General features: G+C 41.2%; 2 protein-coding genes across 12 annotated transcripts in view; both read right to left on the reverse strand.

The window, feature by feature from the left end:
* CADPS2 (calcium dependent secretion activator 2) overlaps positions 1-25,864 on the reverse strand; it is a 375,792-nt gene that overhangs the window by 248,519 nt on the left and 101,409 nt on the right. For all 11 annotated transcript variants that reach the window (XM_087723665.1, XM_087723666.1, XM_087723671.1 and 8 more), the window contains exon 3: positions 8,245-8,577. In XM_087723665.1, coding sequence (XP_087579791.1) covers positions 8,245-8,577 — 333 coding nt within the window. The remainder of the gene's footprint in view (positions 1-8,244; positions 8,578-25,864) is intronic.
* On the reverse strand, positions 14,726-15,866 carry RNF148 (ring finger protein 148). Its single transcript, XM_087722556.1, has one exon. The coding sequence runs from the start codon at positions 15,844-15,846 to the stop codon at positions 14,797-14,799; it is 1,050 nt and encodes a 349-aa protein (XP_087578682.1). The 5' UTR covers positions 15,847-15,866; the 3' UTR covers positions 14,726-14,796.

A 25,864-nucleotide genomic window follows, 5' to 3' on the forward strand; every position in this document is an offset into this window, starting at 1 on the left:
TCATTCCTTTTGACACTTGGCAAATTTCATATTGTGCATGGGCATCTGATAAGTCAATATTTGGTTTTAGCTAGCCAAGCACATATGCAAGCAGATTGCCTTGGAGGAACACATAGATTTATACAGTCAAAGTAAAGTCATGTAAGAAGCAAGTAGCAACACAATACTCCTTTGCAGAAATGAGTCATATATAAAGTATGGGGACTGATGAACCTGGACAGTTTTCAACCAAATGTTTCAAGGTAAAATAATTGTAGCAATATTTCCCCAAATGATTAGAATCCTTTAGTCATCAGCTTATATTTATTTTCTTTGCATCTGGCTTGTTTTCATAATGGGAATAATTTAGGCAAAAAAAAAAATCTACATTTTTGCACTACAGGTGGTCCTCGACTTACAACCACAATTAACCTCAAAATTTTTGTTCATAAGCAAGATAGTTGTTAATGAGTTGTGCATTCATTTTATGACCTTTTTTGCCATAGATTTTAAGTGAATCTTTGCAGTTGTTAAGCGAATTATGAAGTGGTAGGATCCTGCTGGTTTAATAAATTGTGTGTTTTGCACGCACACATGCACTCTGCACGCACACATGCACTCTGCACGCACTCACGCCTGATGTGTGCACAGTTTTACCAAAACTTACCTTCCATATTACCGTATTTTCACCCATATAACCCGTGGGTTATATGCGTTTTTTACATGCACAGCGCCCCCCTGCGGGGTATAAAAGTGGGCGGGGTATACGCAAAATATTTTACACAGATTAACTACCGGTAAAGGGAGAGCTTGGGAACACCACTTTCCTCGCGGCAGTGGGCTGGCTCGGCGGCTCGGGCTCCTTTTCTCCCTTTTCCTGCTTGGGTTTCGGGACGCCTTCGTGAAAACCCCACCCCTGGCTATGGGCGAAGCGACCAGGAAGAAGCAGGAGGTGAGAGGAAGCCCGGATTCTGCAGCCCCTCGCCTTCTCTGGGCTAGGAAGTCCGGCAGGAAGGGAAGGGGAGCAGGCGGCGGCGCGGCTGTGGCTCCGTTTTCACACACACACACACAACTCCCTTCTTCTGCTTTGCTCTGTGAAAGGGCTTCACTGCCGAAGCATTTTGGTTTTTTTTAAAAAAACACCGTCCCTTTCTCTCTCCAGTTAACAGGGCCAACCCAAGTGGTGCATTTTATCTGGGAGACGCCACGCAACGAGGGAATCTCATTTTGGGGGGGGGGGTGAGACGCTGACAGAAAAAGGGCAAGCAGTGGCCGTGTGAGGCGGCATTGAGAGCTCCAAACGACCTACCGTACTGGCTGGCGAGGTTAGTTCTCTAAAGGCCGTTGAAACCTCCGGGGAAACCCCTTTTTCCACCCTCGGAGCCCCCGGTGCTTCCTCAACCCCCCCACACTTTTTCCTCTTTGGTTCACCCCACCCCCGCCCTCAAGGGCCCGGGACTCTGGGAAAGTGTGCAGCTGGGGGGCTGGGGAGGAGAGAGCGTCTACCATTCCTCACGGGAGGCACTTCGAGCTCCACCGTATCTGAGAGGCACTTAGTCGTCGTATGGGAGAGGAGAGAAAGGTTAAAATGTTTTTGAAACATAAAAAGAATCCTTTGTGGGCAAACTTAAAGCTGCTGGGCTGCACGGGCTTGCTGTAAATTGAGGGCATGTTTTGCCTTTATTTATTTTGCCGCCTCCCCTTCCCTTCCTCGGAGGGGAACGCTCGGAGCAAAAGGGACCCCCGCCTCGTTAAAGCCGCATCCGACGCTTCACCTACAAACGATCCCGATTCTCCCGCGTCCTTCCTTCCTTCCCTCCCTTCAATGTACCGTACTCTTCCTATAAAGAGAAGGGAAGCGTGAACAAACTCCGGGCAGGAGATGGGCTCGCGTAGAGGTACCAGAAGTTTAACCGTTTCACCTAAGCCACAGCTCGTCCTCTCTTGGGACAGCCTTCCGCCGACATTAAAACGATGCGTGAACTTGCGAAAAACTGTGGCAGGCACGGAAGGGAGCGAAAAAAGAAGCGAGAAACGGATATTTTCTCCCTCTCGTGAAGGGGGGAGGATCTGGTGCTTTCCGGCTCGGGCTCCTTTTCTCCCTTTTCCTGCTTGGGTTTCGGGACGCCTTCGTGAAAACCCCACCCCTGGCTATGGGCGAAGCGACCAGGAAGAAGCAGGAGGTGGGAGGAAGCCCGGATTCTGCAGCCCCTCGCCTTCTCTGGGCTAGGAAGTCCGGCAGGAAGGGAAGGGGAGCAGGCGGCGGCGCGGCCGTGGCTCTTTTTTCACACACACACACACACACACCCTCCCTTCTTCTGCTTTGCTCTGTGAAAGGGCTTCACTGCTGAAGCATTTTGGTTTACAAAAAAGAACATCATCCCTTTCTCTCTCCAGTTAACAGGGCCAACCCAAGTGGTGCATTTTATCTGGGAGACGACAAACACACACACACACACACACGACACGTGCGGCAGGAGGAGCGGCGTCCTCCGCGCTCTCGGCTGCCACAAACGCCACGCAACGAGGGAATCTCCTTTTGGGGCGGGGGCAAAGCAGGGCAGTTTCTCGCCGTTCTGCGAAGCTGGGAAAGGATGCGGGAGTTTCCTTCTTCTTCCTGCCCCCCTCCGTCTCCCCGCTGCCACCTTTCAGTCTCCCCAGCCTCGTCCGGGAGAAGCGGCTCGGTGGCGTCTTCCTTTCGTACCCCGGTGCGCCTCCCTCGCCACCGCAAGTCGCCTTTTGCCCCCCCCCCCAAATAATAATACTAAATAAGCAGGTGCGCCGCTTGGGCTGGCTTGGCTTCTCGGTTAGATAAGACCAGCCGGTGCCCCCCCCTTTTTTTTGCCGGTTTATTTCGTCGTCATCCGCCAACCCCAGAAATCCGTGCAGTTCGAAAGCTGAGCGAGGCGAATGATCCCGTGAGGAACGGTAGATGCTCTCTCGCCTGCCAGAAGGGAGCAAAAAAAGAAGCCAGAAACGGCGAAGGGGGGAGGGATCTGGTGCTTTCTCCGCTCCTTTGTTATTTTTTTGCTCCCTTCTGGCAGGCGAGAGGCTCTTAGTCGCCGAGCGGAGAAAGCACCAGATCCTCCCCCCTTCACGAGAGGGAGAAATCCGTTGTTATTTTTTTGCTCCCTTCTGGCGAAGAGCCTCTCAGATACAGCGGTGCCTCCCATGAGGAACGGTAGATGCTCTCTCGCCTGCCAGAAGGGAGCAAAAAAATAACAAAGGAGCGGAGAAAGCACCAGATCCCTCCCCCCTTCGCCGTTTCTGGCTTCTTTTTTTGCTCCCTTCTGGCGAAGGGGGGAGGGATCTGGTGCTTGGCAGAGACGGGTCCTTTGCGGGCGTACCTCGGCCAGCTTGCAAGCCGTCCACGCAGCTTTGGCACCCGCGCAAACCCAAGATTACAGCCGGCAATCCAGCCACAACCAACCTCCCCACCCTCGAAGAGAAGGAAGCTCGGGGGAAAGCGAGCCGCCTGCAGTTCTCTCGCCCCTTCGCCAGTGCCCATCGAGGCAGCCCGGGGAAGCCGCTGGCTGCCTGAAGCCGAAGAGCCTTTGCGAAGGGGAGGCTTCTTCTTCAGACGCTACTGCTACCCTCACCGGGGTCGTTCGCCTCGCTCAGCTTTCGAACTGCACGGATTTCTGGGGTTGGCGGATGACGACGAAATAAACCGGCAAAAAAAGGGGGGGCACCGGCTGGTCTTATCTAACCGAGAAGCCAAGCCAGCCCAAGCGGCGCACCTGCTTATTTAGTATTATTATTTGGGTGGGGGGGGGGGCAAAAGGCGACTTGCGGTGGCGAGGGAGGCGCACCGGGGTACGAAAGGAAGACGCCACCGAGCCGCTTCTCCCGGACGAGGCTGGGGAGACTGAAAGGTGGCAGCGGGGAGACGGAGGGGGGCAGGAAGAAGAAGGAAACTCCCGCATCCTTTCCCAGCTTCGCAGAACGGCGAGAAACTGCCCTGCTTTGCCCCCGCCCCAAAAGGAGATTCCCTCGTTGCGTGGCGTTTGTGGCAGCCGAGAGCGCGGAGGACGCCGCTCCTCCTGCCGCACGTGTCATGTGTGTGTGTGTGTGTGTGTGTCGTCTCCCAGATAAAATGCACCACTTGGGTTGGCCCTGTTAACTGGAGAGAGAAAGGGACGATGTTTTTTTTTGTAAACCAAAATGCTTCAGCAGTGAAGCCCTTTCACAGAGCAAAGCAGAAGAAGGGAGGGGTGTGTGTGTGTGTGTGTGAAAATGGAGCCACGGCCGCGCCGCCGCCTGCTCCCCTTCCCTTCCTGCCGGACTTCCAAGCCCAGAGAAGGCGAGGGGCTGCAGAATCTGGGCTTCCTCCCACCTCCTGCTTCTTCCTGGTCGCTTCGCCCATAGCCAGGGGTGGGGTTTTCACGAAGGCGTCCCGAAACCCAAGCAGGAAAAGGGAGAAAAGGAGCCCGAGCCGGAAAGCACCAGATCCTCCCCCCTTCACGAGAGGGAGAAAATATCCGTTTCTCGCTTCTTTTTTCGCTCCCTTCCGTGCCTGCCACAGTTTTTCGCAAGTTCACGCATCGTTTTAATGTCGGCGGAAGGCTGTCCCAAGAGAGGACGAGCTGTGGCTTAGGTGAAACGGTTAAACTTCTGGTACCTCTACGCGAGCCCATCTCCTGCCCGGAGTTTGTTCACGCTTCCCTTCTCTTTATAGGAAGAGTACGGTACATTGAAGGGAGGGAAGGAAGGAAGGACGCGGGAGAATCGGGATCGTTTGTAGGTGAAGCGTCGGATGCGGCTTTAACGAGGCGGGGGTCCCTTTTGCTCCGAGCGTTCCCCTCCGAGGAAGGGAAGGGGAGGTGGCAAAATAAATAAAGGCAAAACATGCCCTCAATTTACAGCAAGCCCGTGCAGCCCAGCAGCTTTAAGTTTGCCCACAAAGGATTCTTTTTATGTTTCAAAAACATTTTAACCTTTCTCTCCTCTCCCACACGACGACTAAGAGCCTCTCAGATACGGTGGGGCTCGAAGTGCCTCCCGTGAGGAACGGTAGACGCTCTCTCCTCCCCAGCCCCCCAGCTGCACACTTTCCCAGAGTCCCGGGCCCTTGAGGGCGGGGGTGGGGTGAACCAAAGAGGAAAAAGTGTGGGGGGGTTGAGGAAGCACCGGGGGCTCCGAGGGCGGAAAAAGGGGTTTCCCCGGAGGTTTCAACGGCCTTTAGAGAACTAACCTCGCCAGCCAGTACGGTAGGTCGTTTGGAGCTCTCAAGGCCGCCTCACACGGCCACTGCTTGCCCTTTTTCTGTCAGCGTCTCACCCCCCCCAAAAGGAGATTCCCTCGTTGCGTGGCGTCTCCCAGATAAAATGCACCACTTGGGTTGGCCCTGTTAACTGGAGAGAGAAAGGGACGGTGTTTTTTTTTTTAAAACCAAAATGCTTCGGCAGTGAAGCCCTTTCACAGAGCAAAGCAATAGAAGGGAGGGGTGTGTGTGTGTGTGTGAAAACGGAGCCACAGCCGCGCCGCCGCCTGCTCCCCTTCCCTTCCTGCTTCCAAGCCCAGAGAAGGCGAGGGGCTGCAGAATCTGGGCTTCCTCTCACCTCCTGCTTCTTCCTGGTCACTTCGCCCATAGCCAGGGGTGGGGTTTTCACGAAGGCGTCCCGAAACCCAAGCATTTTTTTTTCTATTGAATTTCAAGATCTCTCCCTTGAGTTGAGTTCCTCCAACCCCTCCCCAGCTCGCCCAGGCTTTCTCCTCCGATTGGTTTTAATGGGTAGGTCCGATGGAATAGCGCTAATGTAATGTTTGCCGACGGCTTACTCGTTGCGGGTTATATAAGTGGGCGGGGTATACGGGAAACATTTTACACGATCTTGAAAATCTGCAGGTTATTCACGTGGGCGGGTTATTTGCGTGGGCGGGTTATATGGGTGAAAATACGGTACTTCTAGGGAGTAACACAACTGAGATATGGCAATCCGCTCTGCCATGTAAATCAGCTGAGAGGATATAGGTAAGTTAAGTGTAAGGACGGACGGGTGGGCCACCTGATTGCCGGAATGAACCAGTTCACTCCCAGCTGATCGTCGGAGCTACCGGTTCACCTGAACCAGTCTGAACCAGGTGAATCCCACTCCTGGAATTATGCAATTATTAAGCAAATCTGGTTTCCCCCATTGACTTTGCTTGTGAGAAGCCAGGTGGAAAGGTTATAAATGGTGATCACATTACCCTGGGACAATGCAACTGTCATAAATACATGCCAGTTGCCAAGCACCTGGATTTTGATCACCTGACTATGGGATGCTGCAATGGTCGAAAGTGAAAACTGGTCGTGTCATTTTTTCAACATTGAACGGTCCTAAATGAATGATTGTAAGTCAAGAACTACCTGTATAGGCTATTGGAGTCATGCCGCTTTTAACATTCCTTTCCCCCCACTATAGTTGCTAATTTTCTAAAAGATACCCAAGTATGTTGTTTTCTACCAGTGAGCCTTTTATACATGAATGTCATGTAACTGACATTTAACGATTAAGAATGTTGCAGATAGCTGATTTTTTTCTTTATTATATTACAGAACTATCAATATTACAATGTAATATTGTGTTATAATACAATGTATAATAATATAATACAATAAGGCAGCTGAGCAAGGGGCAGTGATTAGCAAGGGGCATTTTGAAACTGTAAGATGCTAGACATCTTTAAGGGTGTGGATATTTATAAAACATTTGCATTCATGTTCACTGAAGGGTGTATGAGAGAAATACAGGAGGTTGCTAGGCCAAATATGTCTCAAGAAGGTGTTCTCAGTACTTTCCCAGCAATAATAGATAAATTGCTACAGGTTTATTTGCTATAAAACATTTACCAGGAATGAAATCTGTGTTATAATTCTACACAACAAAAATGGAAAAGAAAAAAGCCCCTCAGCTAATGGGGAAAAAGATTGTCCCTGAATATATGCCAAATCTGTTCTTGATTATTTTTAAGGTTTTGTTTAAATGATGGCCTTGAAGCAGAAACTCTCATTTGCAGTTTTCAAGGACAATGCTATTCAAGCCAAAAGAGAAAATACACACCATTTATCATATAATAACAATTCTTGATGTTTTTTTACTTTTACATAATATTCTCCAATAATAAACACAATGGAATAAACCACACACACACATTCCTATTACCAACAAACTATTTGCAATCCTTGGGGATGGATGGATGAATAAATAAATTGTCTGAGTGCCAGAAATCTCTCCTTCAAATGCACAAAGTGATTACCTTAAATGGTAGATGCATTCCTATATCTTTGATAGATGTATTTATATGAGCACACTCAAGAAACAGAAAGAAATAATATTGCTATGAAATGATGTTAGAAGACCAAACAATGCAAGAGGCACAGTAATATCACCTACAAATAAGTATGAAGTCATCCAATATGACTGATCCACAATTAATGACCATTGCTGAAGAATTGGAATTTCAAGAGGAATGAACAGACATGTTTATAATGAACTACAGATACTCAAAGTGCTACCGTATTGAATTCTGTAATTTCTTTTATACGTGTGTACTTCTAGCCCAAGCCATAATGACAGTAAAGAAACCACAGGGGGAAAAGATGACAGATAAAAAGAGGGAAAAAATGGGGTATTTCTTTTGTGCTAGGTTTCTATGTGAAGGAAATATTCAGCTTTCTTTCCCCTTTGTGAAGAAAAGAAATGATTCCTGTCTCCTTTTTGCACAACTAGAATTGGGCAGGAAATTACACCTGCTTGTACCTCCTCCAAAAGCCCAGCATATGGGCAAACAGGGAATAGGGGACTAATCATTACAAAAAAAAAAAAGACTGGCATTCATGGGAGGGTAAACTTCATTGCCCTTGAGTATTTATTAGTTTTCAGTTCTGCTGTCCAAAGCTCTCCTAATGCAAATTCTACAAGAGAAGTAAACATCTTCCAGGTAGATATAAGAGGAAGAGAAAAAGATCTTATGAACGTATGATCTACCCTGTTTCCATGAAAATAAGACCTAACCGGAAAATAAGTCCTAGCATTTTTCAGGATGATCGTAATATAAGCTCTACCCAAAAAATAATCCCCAGTTAAAATTGTCAGTCAAAGGGATGCATTTAGTACTGTATTTCCTCAAAATTAGGACCTAAACAGAAAATAAGCCCTAATGCACCTTTTGGACCAAAAATCAATATAAGATCCAGCCTTATTTTCCTGGAAACATGGTAATAAGAGGAAATGAATGGAACATTCCATGGATACGGGTGAACTGAGATGAATTACTTACTTGACAGGCATTATAGATCAATTGATGCTCCAATTTCTTTACTCCTAGAATCTGCTGGAACATCTCATATAGTTGTTCTTTGCTTAAGATGAGTTCAGATACAGCACTTAAAGCCATCCTAGTGGACTGTTTGTACAGATCCTCTTCCCCCCTGTAAATGGCATCATATTTGGCTATCCAAGAACTTAGCACAGTCTCTTTGCTTAATCCATCTATCTCAGGCAAGCTCCGGACTCTTTTTTCTATGTTCTTCTTAAAAATATCTCTGAAATCATTTGCTGAGCATCCACCGCTGTGGACCATCCTGGCAACTCGGTCACTCTTGAGAAAAACCTTTTGAACAAAAGAAGAAAGACATTAGAATAAAGGTAGGTAAGGAAGAGGCAAACAGATTTTTAAAGACTATTGTGCTGTGGAGCAATTTTAATGCTTGGATAAGGAACCATCTGGATATTTCATACCAACTAAAAACATCCTGGAAGCAGTCAGTAACAAACTATTTCCAGAGTATAAAAACAAGAAAAATCTTGTCAGTCAACAGCTATTGATTTTTACTTATGCTGAGCAATTTTTTTAATCATCATGTTTCAGATAACTATGTAACTACAACTTGCAATTGATCCAAATTATTCTTCTCATGTACTTCACCATTTTTCTAAATAAATTACATGTCTGAACCAAAACCTATTTAAATTGATATCCCTGAATGATTTTTCTATGGCTGAATCTAAACATAAATTTAAGTATCATTGGGAAGATACCTAACCAGGTCATTCCATGCATTCTAATTAGTTTCTTGAAAGGTACTTCAATAGTCCTTCTAGGATACCCTATTAGGTTCTTCTTCAAGGCATTGGTGGAAAGCAAAGGCCAGAGTTTTCTAAAGATATTCGCTATAAACATAACAAAAGAATAAGGATTATATGTTTAGGCTGCTGAATCTGATATGCTTTTAGTAATAAGTAACAGAACAAATAAACTAGACCTGGTACTTTTAGATACTTACCTCTGGGAATACTTTAGAAGATGGTAATAATCCTTTTGCCTAACTTGAAGAAAGTTTATTCTGTAAGAAGTTGACCCCAGGTTCTCTCTAGAATGTACACCCACCCTTACGAACCTTGCAATAAATTTCAAGGACAAGGCTTGGCTAGATAAACAACTTTATTGCAAACACAAGAAATCATACTATGAGAAAGGAACACTTCTCTACAAATGATTAAATTCTGGCTTTTCCAGGAAGTCATGGGATCTGATGTGGGATTTGGGGTCTCCACCCAGAGTATGGGGATTTTGGTCCTTTCTCAAGCTCTTTTACAATGGATTACAAGTGGTACTCAAGTTATGATTGCAATGGAACCTGCCCATCATGATTGTAACTCGTTATAGTCATAAAACAAGTTTGTCATGTGACCAATTAGATTTTACCACCTTTTTTGAGCAGTCATTGAGCAAATCACCACAATTGTTAAGTGAATGTTATGGTGGTTAAACAGACCAAGGGCTTGTTATGGGCATGGTTTTTCTGAAAATTGGAAGTAAATGCTTGTTTTCGGCAAAACTGTCACAAAATACAATCACATGACCATTGGACACTGCAAATGGCCATAAATGCATCCTGGTTGCTGAGTGCCTGAAGCATGTTCAAATAACTATGGAGGAAGAAACTATCAGAACTTTGAATCTATGTTATAAGTACCCTCCAGGTAGGTCTCTTAGAACTTCAAATGGTCGCTAAGAAACCAGTCATAAATTGAGGACTGCCTGCACTTGCATCCTATTTCTCACACTACTGCTCTGGACAATATTTACAAAATGGTCATGTCTAGTTCTTCTCCAAGCCTCACATTAACCATGAACCTGCAACATGTACGTGATTGCTTACTTCTTAAACAGAAAAAAAGAAAGAAATTTCAGGAAATGTACTTTTTTTATCTCTAAACATGCAGGAAAAAAGTGATTAGCTGTCAAATCACAGCAGAGGTAGCAAGGTTGACATGGAGTCTGACAGCCCCTTCAAAACTGATCACTTTTTAGGGCTATCAAACTTGTCTAATTCATTACATAGAAAAATGAATGGCGGCAGCATACCAATCTTCGAAATATACAATGAAGTATATGGCAGAGAATATCTTGTCTCACAAGGGTAAACAGTGTAGACCTACTACTTCTCCCCAATTGTCTCACAAATATTACCCAAACTATTTTAAATGTTGATTTTCCAGTTTGTGACTTTGTGTTGTTTTTAATAAAAGTATATTTACAATCTTTGTTGTAGTTAGCAAACAGCTAAATGTTTATGGAGATTCTCAGTCATACCAGTCATGGTTGTCCCAAATATGCTTTTTCAAATGGCAATTGGACTTTCTTGGTTTTGCTTGAAGATATTTCACTTCTCATATCTAGGCTTCCTGAAAAAGCACTTTTGGGATAGTTAACAAACAGATTACTTGTATTTGATTTTTAAGTCAAGGTTGGTGTTACATAGAGGTTTTGACACACTGGCACTCTGCATGTCTTCATTTTGATATTACATGTTTTGCTTAGACATATATCCAAACGCTAGCTGGATACCCATGCTTTGCTATGAAACTATGTGATCTGGCTTGATAAATTGAAACTAAAAGCTTGAAAATTAATGTAGAATGTATAACTCCTTAGCATCAGAGCATGTTAATATAAGGCAACTGGCAGTTGGAACAGAGTTCTTTTCAGGTGGGGAGGGGGAGTAGAACATCTAACACCTTAGCATCGACGTGTGCTAATATAATACTGTATAAGAAATACTGATGATCTCATGGTCATTTTGAAAAATCCTTTCTTAGCGAGCACCTAGAAGCCAAGAGGAACATATGTGCTGAATTTCAAGATTGTAGGCTTTGCAGTTCTTGAGATTTCATGATGATTGAGTGGTATTTGGCTTGTATATATAGATTGGTTGTCAGATTGTACTGGTCATGATATCCAGTTGAGAGAAGTTGCTTTCCGAAAGAACATGAACTTCAGAGTGCCAGAATACTGTTAAAACAGTTCTTAACTATCCAGTCTACTTTTCAGCAGCTTTTTATTTCCTTTTTACTGCTCAGGCACTGTCTATCTTTTTTTTAGTTGTAAAAAGGTATATGAACATTTAGAAGCATTTTTGAAGGACAATTTAGAAGCACACACGAAGCTCTTTTAATCTGCTTTGAGTCCCTCTATGTGGCTTCACATAGTGCCAACCAAAGTGTGTATAGTCACGGTTATGGTTTTCCCAGTTTCAATGTATGGCTGTGAAAATTGGACCATAAGAAAGACTGAGCATCAAAGAATTGAGACCTTTGAACTATGGTGCTGCAGGAGACTCCTACAAGTCCCTTGGACTGCAAGCAATCAAACTGGTCAGTCCTAGAGGAGATCAACCCTGACTGCTCTTTAGAAGGCCAGATCCTGAAGATGAAACTCAAATACTTTGGCCACCTAATGAGAAGGATTCACTTGAGAAGATGCTAATGCTGGGAAAGATGGAGGGCAAAAGAAGAAAGGACCGACAGAGAATGAGGTGAGTGGATGGAGTCACCAAAGCAGTAGGCGTGAGCTTAAATGGACTCCAGAGGATGGTAGAAGACAGGAAGGCCTGGATGAATGTTGTCCATGGGGTCACGATAGGTCGGACATGACTTCACAACTAACAACAACATGGCTTCATAGGATGCATATGTAACTAAGAGCTTGAAAAATCACAATTTGTTCACAAGAAACTATGCACCTATAACTCATTAATTACATCATAACATCCTTTTCCCTCACAGTGTGATCCTCAGTTGGGTAGGACCACATGTGACATTAATCCAAATAAAAATAACAATCAGTAGAAGAAACATATGGTGCCATAGCAGAAAAGGAATGGGGAAAAATTTCATTGCTGACAGAAGATGCCCAACCATCTTGATTCTATCTGAAAGGCTATGCAAATTCATTATGTAAGGAAAAGACAAAATGGAAAAAAATGTTACATGGCTATTTAGCAGAATATAATCGTACACTATATTCTGAAAAGCATAGTATGTAGCAAGTATGCTGGCCTTGATCAAATTTGGATCTTCAAACTCTATGTCCACTGTAAGAGAGTTGGGGATCTAAGTTAAAAACCCTTAACCCAAATACTCTTCTCAGAAAAAAGAAAGTATTGGCTCCAATATACATGGCATCAAACTGGGCAAATATTCCATTACAAAAAGAATTTTCTATGAAAATTACACTGTCAATTTAGCCACAGAACAGTCAGGAAACCAAGGAATGCTGAATAACTTGGGAAAAGACACTGGGAATAAGCAGAGCTCTACAAAAGCTAAAGAAAGTAATTCCCTGAAATACACTGTGGAATAACTGCCTCCTTTCTTTCAAATCCTCATTATCTTTGAAGTCTTGTCCTATTATGTCACAGTCACACTGGTCTCTCTGACTTCATAAGGCATGTGGTATGTTATATCCAATGAAATGCCTGGCTGCTTCATCCAATCACATGCATGTTCTAATTTGAGTAAGTCTATTAAGGAGGACTGTACCTTCATCATTCTTTAATCCCCTCTTTTTTGCCACCAAAGCTGTCAGAAGCTCAATTAGTGCTTCCGTGTATTATGTCCAGAATTATACAAAAGTATCCCTTAAAAAATTCTATTCCATTGTCATTTAGAGTGGCAGAAGATGATGCTTTCAAATATAACAACTATATAAGCAAAATGCCGTGTAGATTCTGAGTTCAGGGTTGATAATTAATGAAGGTTAAAAACAACATTCCAGAAGCAGCTATGCCTAATAAATACCATTCTCATGGTTGAGGTTTCTGAACTACTGGCTCACGGGTGATGATTATCTGTATTGGTATCAACACTCTTTCCTCCCAAAGGACACAGTCAGTGTCAGGCCTGGAAGCTATCTTTTACATTGAGCCATCAGGCCTGCCATATTTTTCTACTGTGGGAAAATGAGACGGGGGATTGTATGGAGTATGGGAGACATAGAGTCTAAATAAAATTCCTTTCTCAGAGAGCCAAGATCATCTTGCCCTGCACCTGGAGTGATGTGACTGGGAGACATCTCCAGTTGGGACGGTGCCTGATTGGACCATGTGATGGACATGTGGGTACTGGGTAGGGAATATAACTTTCACTTGGGTGGGGAAAACCTGAAAACTTTCAGATTTGGGTCTTCCCAGATGTGCCAATATGACATCTCTAATAAAATGGAACTTTGAGGAAACCCAAACTTTGGAGTATTCTTTATTTTGGGGTGTTACTTGGAATCTTGGCATTCAGTTTATTTGAACAACGGCAATTTGGTACCCTTGAATATCAAAGTACTGTAGAAATTCTGCATTTTCAAAAGAGGAAGCTAAGATGTCTTCTCTACTTTCAGTTGATATAGCTGTCTCCTTGTTCGGGTTTTGTTTCTGTCTCCGTTGCAATTTCTCACTTCTAATAGGATCAGCAGATGTGCACTTGCACCAGTTTGCCTTTGAGTGTTCCCCTCTATAAGAACTATGTAACCTTAGCCATTGCTCTTTGTTTCTTTGTGTATTTAAGAGACCAATGACTCATTAGAACGTGTTTGCTTTGTAAAGGAAAGTAAAAAATATATTGGCTCCTCTTCAGCTATTGGTATTATTGGGTGAGATTTCCATCACAGTTGTCATCCAGATTACATTTACATTATACAAGTGGTCTAGTACATTTTCAGGTCAGCAACTTCCTGTCTTCTCACTCTCGACAAAGAAATTGGGTATTTGTAGTAGGAGTTTGAACAACCACCACCATAAAGTACATGGTTCCTATTCTTAAATGATGTATAAATGCATATGGAGATCTAACTTTTAAAACTGCTACGGAATCCAAGCCTCTTGGGCGTTAAATGTCTATAAGAACAAAAACAACCAATGGACTATACATTTTCTTGAATATACTGATTAAATTTTATTAAAAATAAAAAGATGATATATTTAAATACATTTTTAAATTAGCAAAACATTAACTAAAATTATGAAATAGAATTAGAAAAAACAGTAGTTAGTTGTAGTATCCTCATGGCCACATGATCAAAATTCAGGCACTTGTCAACCGCCATGTATTTATGACAATCGCACTGTCCCAGGGTCACATGATCACCATATGTAACCTTCCCATCCGGCTTCCAACAAACAAAGTCAATGCCAGATTCACTTAAAAATCGCATGTTTCACTTAACAACTGCAGGGATTCAATTAACAATTGTAACAAAAAAGGTCATTGCTTAGCAATGGAAATTTTTGTCTCAGCTGTGGTTGTAAATCAAGGACTACCTGTAAATTATCATCCTAAATCAATGTAAAAACCATTCTAAATTGTTAGGAATTTAACAATTATAGCTGGAGATCCTCAAAACCCAAAACTTAAAATATTAAACTCTAATTTCCAAAATCACATTGGATGTTTTTAATATTGTCATAAAGCAAACAAACTAAACAGAATCAAAGGTAATGTTTTATTTCACACACCTTAAGCTCAATCTTTAACAAGGGGATCAAGATCGAAATAATCATTTGTCCCCAGATTGAGCTTTTGAGCCTTTATGAATTCCTGCAGGTACTTCTGGACAGATGGCTTCATTAGAATTGATAGCAGAAGATGCTTCATTCGATAGCTGAACACCGAATGGTTCTGCTGTACCTGTAATACTTTCCACATTTCCAAGCATGTTCCACTTACACACAGGGCATGTTTGGTGCTTTAAAAGCCAAGGATCAACACAGATTTTGTGGAAAAGATGCCCACAACGTAAAATGCGGGCTACATCTTTAGGTTTGTACATTTCTAAACACACTGCACAGTTGTCTCCATTGGATCCAACTTCTTTGTCATCCTCTTTTAATGTACGAAGCTCAAGACGATTGATGGCTTTAGTAATATCAAGCTCCTGCTGGCATCTTTGTATCAAATTCCTTGTTCTTCGTAGCTTTCCAGCACAATAAAAGGTGCAATACGCCACAGCTACAGAGGAAAGAATAAAAATAGTGCCCATATAACGGGTCAACCATGGGTTACAGTGCTTTCCAACATCAATGGTTGCCATCACTTGGATGCCATTCTGAATTAGATGCAGAAGGTCAGTTCCTTTCAGATTGCCAATCATAAGAGCCACAGGGCCTTCCTTCCCAAAGTTAAGCATGGGAAACACATTGTTACCTGTACCAGGATAATTATAGATGATCACACCAACTGCTCCTTTTTCCGCAGCGACACTTATTTTTTTTGTAAATGAACACTGCCCTCTTATGATGAGCGCTATCCAACATCCTGCATTCCCTGTCTTAAAATTTGTTACAGAACTACAAGCATTTTGGTGGGGCTCCTCTGCAGCTATCACGATGCCGGACACCTTCTTCAGGGGTGAGGCTTTGGCAAACACTCCGTTTTCTGCAATCTCCCATACCGTCCGATTCCCAACTTGAAATGATATGTTGATATTGGCAATCCAAAAACTGTCAGCTTGTGAACTCTGCAGGTGGATCCCAAGACAGATGCCAAAGTACAGAAAGCACAATGGTTTTACCTTTCTTCTTCCAGTGGCAGCCCCAGATAAGTTCATGCTGACATCTGTGAAGAAGTTTCAGAGCCAATAACTCAAAGACAAAAAAACATCAGCACATCAGAACTGAATGATATTTCCAGTGATACCAAAAACCCATCTCAAAAATTCTGGAGAAACAAGCTGAAGGGTCTGTCTGTAAGTATGTGGCTTAGATAAAGATTTCTTACAGACAGTGACAGATTTTTTTCCTCTCCCTCCAATGAAGTCATTTATTGTTAAGTAATGAAATTGTGACATCATTAAAACACTTTGCCAAGCAGGACTCTTGTCCTTTATCTTATATAAAATGACACTGTTTAAAAACAAATTAAACGCTACGATATAAACACAATTTTCACAAACCACAAGGTAAAGTATCTGGGATGCTCTGTACTGAATGTCTTGTCATATAATGTGAATATGGTGAGAGAATGCATAATATTGCATTTTAAAGTTCAATAAAGTACCCTTAAAATTGCTTAGCTTTTTAAGAGCAAACAAGAACAGCTAACCCTAACCTAACTATGTTCACCTTTAGTTCAGCAGCATATAATAGATATGCTCACATATTTGCTAATATTGTTCTATAGTTTCGATAAAAACTTTTTAGAGGAGGTTTTTTGAGCAAATGAAGAAATCTTCCAACCCTAATTCTGCAAATATTAAATTGGCAAATATACAACTGGTAAGATTGAAAATATTAGGGCTATGCAATTCCTTGTAGGGAAGTGTTTTGGAATGCCCAGAGGTGTGTACAAATACTTATTATTAAAATATTTAAAGTCTGCATTTTTTCTCTTCTCAATGGCTGCTTGGAAACCATCCCTACCATCACAATGCCCTTTTGCTTTGCTGGAAAGAACAAAACAATGCAAGCAAGACACACAGCCATGCTAAAACAGCTAGATGCTCTTCTGAAGCAGTCTTGAGGCTGTAAAAAGATGTGGCTGCTTTAACTATTTTCTGAAAAAGCTCCTTCATATGTTCCAATATCTTCTGAAGCACCTCTTTGCAAGAATTGCAAAGATGAAAATACTATGTGTGTTTGTGTGTGTTTCAGAAGTGGGTTGCTGCCAGTTTGGCCTGGATTGTCCAAATCGGTTGTAGTGGCGGTGGGAGGATCCGTCCACCCACTTCTGTGCATGCGCAAAAGCGCTACATGCAGGGGAGCGCACCCGAACTGGTAGTAAAAAGATTAGCAACCCACCTCCAGGGTGTTTGTATGTATATATAAAATAAAAAAAACAGGAGTGATTCTTTGTTTAGAAATTGAATATCTCATATAATTATTATTTTCATGTCTGAAAAGAGGATGCTTATTTCTATACATACATATTTCAAATATAGCAGCAGAGATTTCTGCCAACTGCTTTTCTTGTTTTCACGAACACACTGCTTTTACTGAACAGAAATTGAGAGGCTTTTTTCTTTTCTTTTTTATAAAAAGACAGAAGTTTAGAGTTGGCTTGATGGACTTTGTTCAAATCTGGGAACTGCCATTATATTCACTGAAACTGCCTTTTCTGCTAATTCAGAACATTGATAGCTGACATTTCTCAAGATATCCCAATACATAAAACTTTTAAATGCTGGAAAAGAACAACTTAATATAACGTTCAGATTTTAAAGAGGCAGGGACTCAAAACATAAATTAGGGAAATTAAAAATTTATGAAAGAATGGATGGCAGCATATGTTTTGCCCTTGAACCAGTAGTGGGATTCAGCTGGTTCGGGCCAGTTCGGGTGAACCAGTTTTAAATTGCTGGCTGGCCCCAACCTTTCCAGGAGTCCCCCCCGCACCCTGTTTTTGCTCTCAGTAGGCTGCATGGAAGCCTACTAGGTCCAAAACGGGGCACGAGGCACCCCCCCCCACGGCCCATTTTTGCTCCCAGGGGGTGCAGGAGGCCGAGTGCTGTCTGTCACAAACCTTGGCCATGCCCACCATGGCCACACCCACCCAGCCAGTCATTAGGGCAGAGAACTGGTTGTTAAATTATTTGAATCCCACCACTGCCTTGAACTTTGTAACAGAAAGAGTTTTATATAGTATACAGTGTACTGTAGTGTACAGTATATTTGTATACAGTAAGAGTTTCACAGGCAATCTTTCCATTTTTAGCAAAAGCAAGTTGTTAATTTCAAACCAGGCAGAAGTTGGCAAAGCACTTTTCTAAGCACAAGTTTTTGGATTCCTTGCAAGGTTCAGTATTTTGCCTTCCTAAGGAAATATGTTCAGATTCTCTCTAAACAAATCTACTTGTAGCTCAGGATTTGCAGATGCAGGTATGAAGATGTGGAATTCAACTTACCTTGCAAATTTTTGACATAGCTCTGATGTTTTATACCAGGACAATCACTTGTGTTGATACACATTATTTATTTCAAATTAATATGCATTCATACGGTCATAATTAGGAATTGTTTTGGCCTACGTAGATTTCTTACTTAGTTTTCCACTCAAGACAGAAATGGTATTCCATTAGAGATATGTCTCTGTTAACTCACTTTTCATTTTCTGAATAAGAAGCCACAATAATTCCACCACATTTTATTAACCGTTTAAATGTTTTTGTGAGATGGGAAAGTGGGAGAATAACAAATTATTATAAATTGTTCAGATATACTTAGGTGAGATTGGTGATGGAGTAATTTAGTAAATAAATACATACTTTCTAGTGGCAAGAAAAATCATAGCAATTAAGTTATTTCAAACCTAAAAATATTAAGTTTTAACACTCTTCTGCAAGTTCTTTCTGCATGTTTTAATTTAGTCTTGTCTATTGTGGACCTTCCAGATGAGTTGATGTTCAGTTCCTATTGGATTTGCTCAGGAATGTAGCTACTGACACTAGTTTGGGGAAAGATAACATTTTAACAATTTATATAAAGAATATATGTGTTTCACTTCTAGAATTATCAAATAATAAGTACTGCAATGTAGTAGGGCCCATTTTGGAGACTAAAGTGAAGTTGCTCTTGAAAACCCTTCCAACTACCTGTCTCAATGGAACCATGAATATAGAAGAAGGTAATGGCTTTAGTTTAGTACAATAGAAATGGAAGAGGAACTCCCATAGACGGACACTTTCCATTAGTATGTTCTTAAAATTAAGAAAAGAACCAGAAAAGAAAAGAAAAAGATTTCATCTCCAAATAAATCAAGACCTATGTTATTTTTCAGAAATCATGTCACTTTTTCAAGATTGGAAATGTGATACGAGAGTTTTCTATGGAGTTTGGGTTGGAATCATTGTCTGCTGGGTATTGTGAGTGCACCAACCGGAATTTAGCTACAGTCTACCAAATCTGGTCCTCTGTCCTCTGAAAAACTAGTTTCCTTTCCCAATATGTGTAGCTCCTCCTACTCATAATTGTCTGTCCCAAATAGAATTTGGAAGCATTTCCTTTTGTAACTAACACTAAACTGAATTTTTAATATTGTAGGGATATGCTTTAAGGCAGTGGTCTCCAACCTTGGCAGCTTTAAGACCTGTGGATTTCAACTCCCAGAGTTCCTCAGCCAGCAAAGCTGGCTGAGGAACTCTGGGAGTTGAAGTCCACAGGTCTTAAAGCTGCCAAGGTTGGAGACCACTGCTTTAAGGGATGTAATGGGCAGTAAAATTCAGAAGCCCAATTTCTTTACCAGTGCTAGATTTTCATTACTGCCACACAGCCTGTTTTATAGGTTTAGCTAATATTCTCAAAAGCTATGCATAAAATGGTTCTATATCCATAACCAATTCCTGGCACATTATGATGAACCTTTTGGCCTCAGCATGTCCAAAACTCAGAAAATGCCTAACTTGACTTTTCTCGCTGTCATCCTCCCACCCCAAAACAAGAGAAAGGATGTTCTATTTCCCCCACATCTAAGCCACCCCGAACAGCATCATTTGGTGACTGCATTAAGACTGGGGCTGAAGTCGAGAGCTGGGCCTCAACTTCAGCCCTAGTGCCACTTGTGCCATCTAATAAGGCCTCCTTGCACAGTTTAATGCAATTGCCTCCACAGCCCAGCACTCCCAGTATCTGGAGAGCATCATTTATCTTCAGGTGGTGTTCTCTTTCTGTTAATAGGCCCCTGTGACCTAACTGTGACTGCTCTGGGTTGCTCAAAGTCCTAATTCTTGAAGCAATGCTCTTCTGTGGCCTCTGCAGCTTCCAAAAATCACACAACAGGATGTACTTTCAAGAATAGTTATTGAGTACTGATAATCATGGTAAAGACTTCTCTACAAGGAATTGCAGAGCTCTAAAATTTTCAGATATTACCAGTTGTATATTTTGGCAATTTAATGTATACCAAATTAAGGGTTTATGGAATTACTAGCACTGATGATACTGCCTAGTTAGGGTAATGAAATGTTCTCAAGAAAACAAGCAATCTCAGAGAGCACTAAGGACCCCTTATTTCAACCATGAGCTACAAATGTTCTCCTTCATTAGAAACACTAATTTAAATCTCTACAGATATTCCAGTTGTACTTGATCTACTGGGTGTGCTTCAACAACAGTTCCATATTTTCGTATGTTTCTTTCATGTGTGCAGCATAACAAACAGGTACTGAAGTATGAAGATTGTATAACAAGACAGACTTGAGAGCTAACATGAATGAATCAATAAAAAGATGCCATTTTAGTGGGTCATGCTCATAACCCAAAGCTTTGAACAAACCATCAATGTCAGTACAGAAAATGAGATTGTCAATCTGTACAAAGAAATTTGTTAAATGTGAGGTACCCAGGCCTTGTCTTGATCACTAGTTTTACAACCAAAATACAGTTTATATCCTTTCTTAATAAGTTCAGTCATGGTGCGTCTGACAGTTAAGTGTGTATTCACCACAAATATGACAAAATATCATTGGCAAACTATCTGCCATCTCCAATATTCCTATAGCAAGTCTACAACTGGCTTAATTGTAATGTAACTCACATGTACATAAACAATGCTATGCCTTGAAATCAAAATACAATGAGACTGATATCAATGAAGTGAGCATCATCTGTGCATGCGATCTGCTTTTATAGGCTTTCCAGGCAGCATCTATCCAGTCTAACTATGCCTAAACATGCCCAAATTGTACCAGTTCCACAAATGTTATGCAATATGCCATGCATACCTGGACAAGCCTAAGCTACACAAAACATCTTATAACGCTAGCCAAAATTACTAAACTTAAAATATTTATAAGAACAAATCACAAAAAACAAGATTTTTATTAAAAAAGCATGTGATAGACTACATTTAGAGATTATTTTCATGATTAGCCGCCAAAAATCTATAAGATACACCCCAAAGTGTTCAGGAAACAAAATCTTTGTTGTCCAGTGTCACTATCTACCGTTTATGAGAAACCCACTACCAACTTTGCATTCTGGAAATTAGTTGAACTAAACACAAATTCAGGCTATCGTTAATCACATAAAAACTGCTATTCAAGTAATTTCAATATTTTGTCCAATGACCAGATCTTTAAAATGCTGTAACAAGATGGTATGAAAGAAACAAAATGAAATAGTTCTAGACAAATATCCTGTCTTTCAAATGATCCAGAAGTCATAAAATACAGTTTGGGGTTTATCTGTTTGTTTACCAAACCAGCTAATGAAGAGCCACTTTGAATAGCAATCACTGAGGAAGCATAAAGGATTTATAAATAAAAAAACACTTCTAAGTAAGACTTATTTATGAAATTTATAGAGTCATCCATTTCAGCAAAAATGACTTATATTCAAAAGAAAGAAATGTCTTGTAAATGAATTACATATGTAAAAAATATGTAAAAACCTATCACCAATGTATTTAAATAAAATAAAGCAAAAATCAACCATTTTTGAAAGTCGCGGATATCAAGGGTTTTAAATGATCACAACTGTTAAAATATTATTTTCTTCTATAGATAAGTATACCTAGTGCAGAGAATAATCATGTGTATACATACATCTGTATTTATATCCCTATGTATATCTTACAGAAGTGGCCTCTCTCAGTTGCTGTGGATAATTGTATGAATGCAAATAGGGCAGATTCCATGCTTTAGCAACCAGTGGGCAATACATAGTTTGTGGAAAATATGCCTGCAAGTTAAAATCCGGACTCTCTCTCTCTTGGCTTGTACATTTCTAAGCAAACCACACAAGTCTCTTCTGCCAGATCAAATTCATCCTTTTTTAACTTCTACAATTCAAGAGCTTTCTGGAGTTCTGATTTCACCATTTAGGCTCCCTGTTTTCATGTCTTAACATAATCTGTTCTGGAGAACATAGAATAATACATAGGCTACAACTATCCTAAGAGTAAGAAAAACATAGAGATATATGCAAGAGCATTGCTCTCACTCTATTTGGACAATTTTCTGGATACCATGCTGAATCAAACAAAGGTGTTGCTTTTGTTTCAGGCTGTTCATCATGACATCAGGACTATCATCTGCATCCTCATGAATCAAAATAATATCTTCTCTTTCTGGAAACAAGTGGTCCTAGATAATGATAACAGCAAAACCTTTATCTGGTACAATCTTGATTTTCTTTTGAAAAATGCAGTTTCTTCTCACAAGAATTGCAATGCAGTCCCCATATTTGTTGGTACGTGGAACCAAATATCCAGGCTGCAAGCATCTTTACCTTCAGCATCTGGAATCATCAACTGCTGCACCATCCTCTTGGAAGGAAGGTACTTTTCCAAGAAAGCTAGAAGATGGTTTTTTGGGCTCATCTCTCCAATAAATTGTTAGATTCATGGATGATACAAATCACCTGTAACTTTTGAGTAAAACAATTCAATAATAAGGGAAATGCTGAACCCCAGGTTCCAGCACCACAAAACCTCTTTTTCACAGTTATCGTGAAGCTTCATTCTTCCTTCAACAAATGGCAACAGGAAAACCCAGTGTTGATTCACTTGAGAAAACTAGCAAGGTAATACAAAACATTTCAATGTCAAACATCCTGCTGTCTAGTAAAAAAATGCAGTAAGCTCATAAATATGTTTCTGTAAAACCCCATTTAACTCCATTCTCATAGGAACTCCTAGCAAAAAGTAAATGTTTTCCCCTATTGCTCACAAGTATTACAACAGTAATCTGGAACAGAGCTGCAGTCATTGTGACATCAGAACTAGCTCCATGGGAGATTCCCTCTCAACTCATAAACACCCATTACAAGAACACAGAAATTGGAAGTTTGAGATGGACTGAATGGGAAGCTTAATACTTGGTTGGCATTGTACCTCAATACTCCTGATACCCTGACTACTATTCTGAATTCTGACACAGGTTAGAAGAGAATATTATTTGCTACCTAATTAATTTAACTGTGTGGTTTGTGTTCCATCCACAAAATTAGGTGGTCTGTAACATGATTATTGTAAGAAGCTTCCTTTTTATTTGGCATCTTTATGCTTTTCTATTGTCTTTAAATATATTTTCTAGTTGTATTTATTTTCCTTTCTTTTTTCCTTTTTCCTTCTCTTTCCCTTTTCCTTTTCCCCTTTTCAAGTTGGTTATTCAGAACACAGCCACACGATTTTAGACAACTTGCACTGACACTTCCCATTTTTAGTAGTGTGGACTGTCTGGGGGCAATACAGTGAAACATTGCACCATTTTTTTATATAAAACAGCAGCATCTATAGTCTTACCAATTCATTTGGTAGTTGTGGCATAGCTTCAATCAGCTTTCAGATTATTGAGGTTACAACTCTTTACACCACCAGCAAAATTATGGGAGTTGTAGTCCCAACCAATTTGGAAAGTACCAGGCTGAGGAAAACCACCTAAAGCATTAATAGGGAATCTATTGTACAAGGCAGGTTTGTCTACTTAGATCAGTGTTTCTGAATCTCAGCAACTTCAAGATGTGTAGATTCAATGCCCAGAATTCTGCAACTACCAATAGTCTTCCTTAATAATTTTCTGATTAGGTCTGCATTTTGATCAATGATTTATCTGCAATAAATATTTTTAGTTCTGAATAATTAGCAAATATTTTATAATCACATCCTTGTGATTATAAAATGATGCCTTCAGCATCATTACACACAACAAGCTTTGCATGTACAATATATTGTGTTTTGAAAAAACAAAAGGTTATTCCCTATCCTTAGGGAGATATTTCAAAGGAAAAGACTACGGAGATTTATAGGAAAATCCAATTCCATACAAAGCTACACTATATTGCCAAAAGTATTCACATCCAAATAATCAGAATCAGGTGTTCCAATCACTTCCATGGCCACAGGTGTATAAAATCAAGTAGCTAGGCATGCAGACTGTTTTTACAAACATTTGTGAAAGAATGGGTCACTCTCAGGAGCTCAGTGAATTCCAGCGTGGAACTGTGATAGGATGCCATCTGTGCAAAAAATCCAGTCATGAAATTTCCTCTCTCCTAAATATTCCACAGTCAACTGTCAGGTGTATTATAAGAACGTAGAAGTGGGAATGACAACAACTCAGCCACAAAGTGGTAGGCCACATAAACTGACGGAGCGGGGTCAGCAAATGCTGAGGCGCATAGTGTGAAGAGGTCACCAACTTTCTACAGAGTCAATCGCTACAGACCTCCAAACATCATGTGGCCTTCAGATTAGCTCAAGAACAGTGCGCAGAGAGTTTCATGGAATGGGTTCCCATGGCCGAGCAGCTGCATCCAAGCCATACATCACCAAGTGCAATGCAAAGTGTTGGGTGCAGTGGTGTAAAGCACGCCGCCACTGGACTCTAGAGCAGTGGAGACACATGGAGTGATGAATCGCGCTTCTCCATCTGACAATCTGATGGACGAGTCTGGGTTTGGCGGTTGCCAGGAGAACGGTACCTGTCTGACTGCCTTGTGCCAAGTGCAAAGTTTGGTGGAGGGGGGATTATGGCCTGGGGTTGTTTTTCAGGAGTTGGGCTTGGCCCCTTAGTTCCAGTGAAAGGAACTCTGAATGCTTCAGCATACCAAGACATTTTGGACAATTCCATGCTCCCAACTTTGTGGGAACAGTTTGGAGCTGGCCCCTTCCTCTTCCAACATGACTGTGCACCAGTGTACAAAGCAAGGTCCATAAAGACATGGATGACAGAGTCTGGTGTGGATGAACTTGACTGGCCTGCACAGAATCCTGACCTCAACCCAATAGAACACCTTTGGGATGAATTAGAGCGGAAACTGAGAGCCAGGCCTTCTTGTCCAACATCAGTGTGTGACCTCACAAATGCTTCTGGAAGAATGGTCAAAAATTCCCATGAACACACTCCTAAACCTTGTGGCCAGATTTCCCAGAAGAGTTGAAGCTGTTGTAGCTGCAACGGGTGGACCGACGTCATATTGAACCCTATGGATTAGGAATGGGAGGTCACTTACAGTAAATTCATATGTGAGTAAAGGCAGGGTGAGCTAATACTTTTGGCAATATAGTGTATATTTAATTTATTGTGTATGCTTTCCCAACCATTTCTTTACATATCCTAATCTAATCTATTTTGTTAATATTAAATTTAATCAAATAGAGTGAAATAATCAACTGTATCACATGAAAATTTAAACAAAAAGTTCAGCAGCTTGAATAATATGTAATAATCCCAAGGTGATAAAGAATATAAAAATCAAAGTATAGGGAGTTGATGCAAACCCCCAGTCTAATGTAGGAACATATGTTGAAGGCTTCTGATGGAGTTATATGCTATATCAGGAAAAGTATGTTCAGTTCTTTGCCCAACACATTTAATATGACATTTGCAGTTAGATCCAAAGAAACAAAAAAGTGGCCTAAAAAAAAACAATTCTGTAAACCACAGGTAAATAAGGCCAAAAAGGAAAGAAAGGAAAAGCCCCACTATCAGATATTTTTGTACCAAAAACAAAGGAAAACATAATAACTAATATAAAAAAATTAGACTATAATGTATGGAGGCCCATGGCCTTATGCTACTATGTAATAGTTCAAACAAATTAAATACATTCATTGATTTCTGTGGATTCAGTACATAGAGACAAATTACAATTATGTAACAGCACATACCAGATGTAATTGTGCTGTACTCC

Source organism: Thamnophis sirtalis, unplaced genomic scaffold, assembly GCF_051295495.1.
Source record: "Thamnophis sirtalis isolate CommonGarterSnake01/CBP01778 unplaced genomic scaffold, rThaSir2_p1.2 scaffold_9, whole genome shotgun sequence".
Taxonomy (NCBI): domain Eukaryota; kingdom Metazoa; phylum Chordata; class Lepidosauria; order Squamata; family Natricidae; genus Thamnophis; species Thamnophis sirtalis.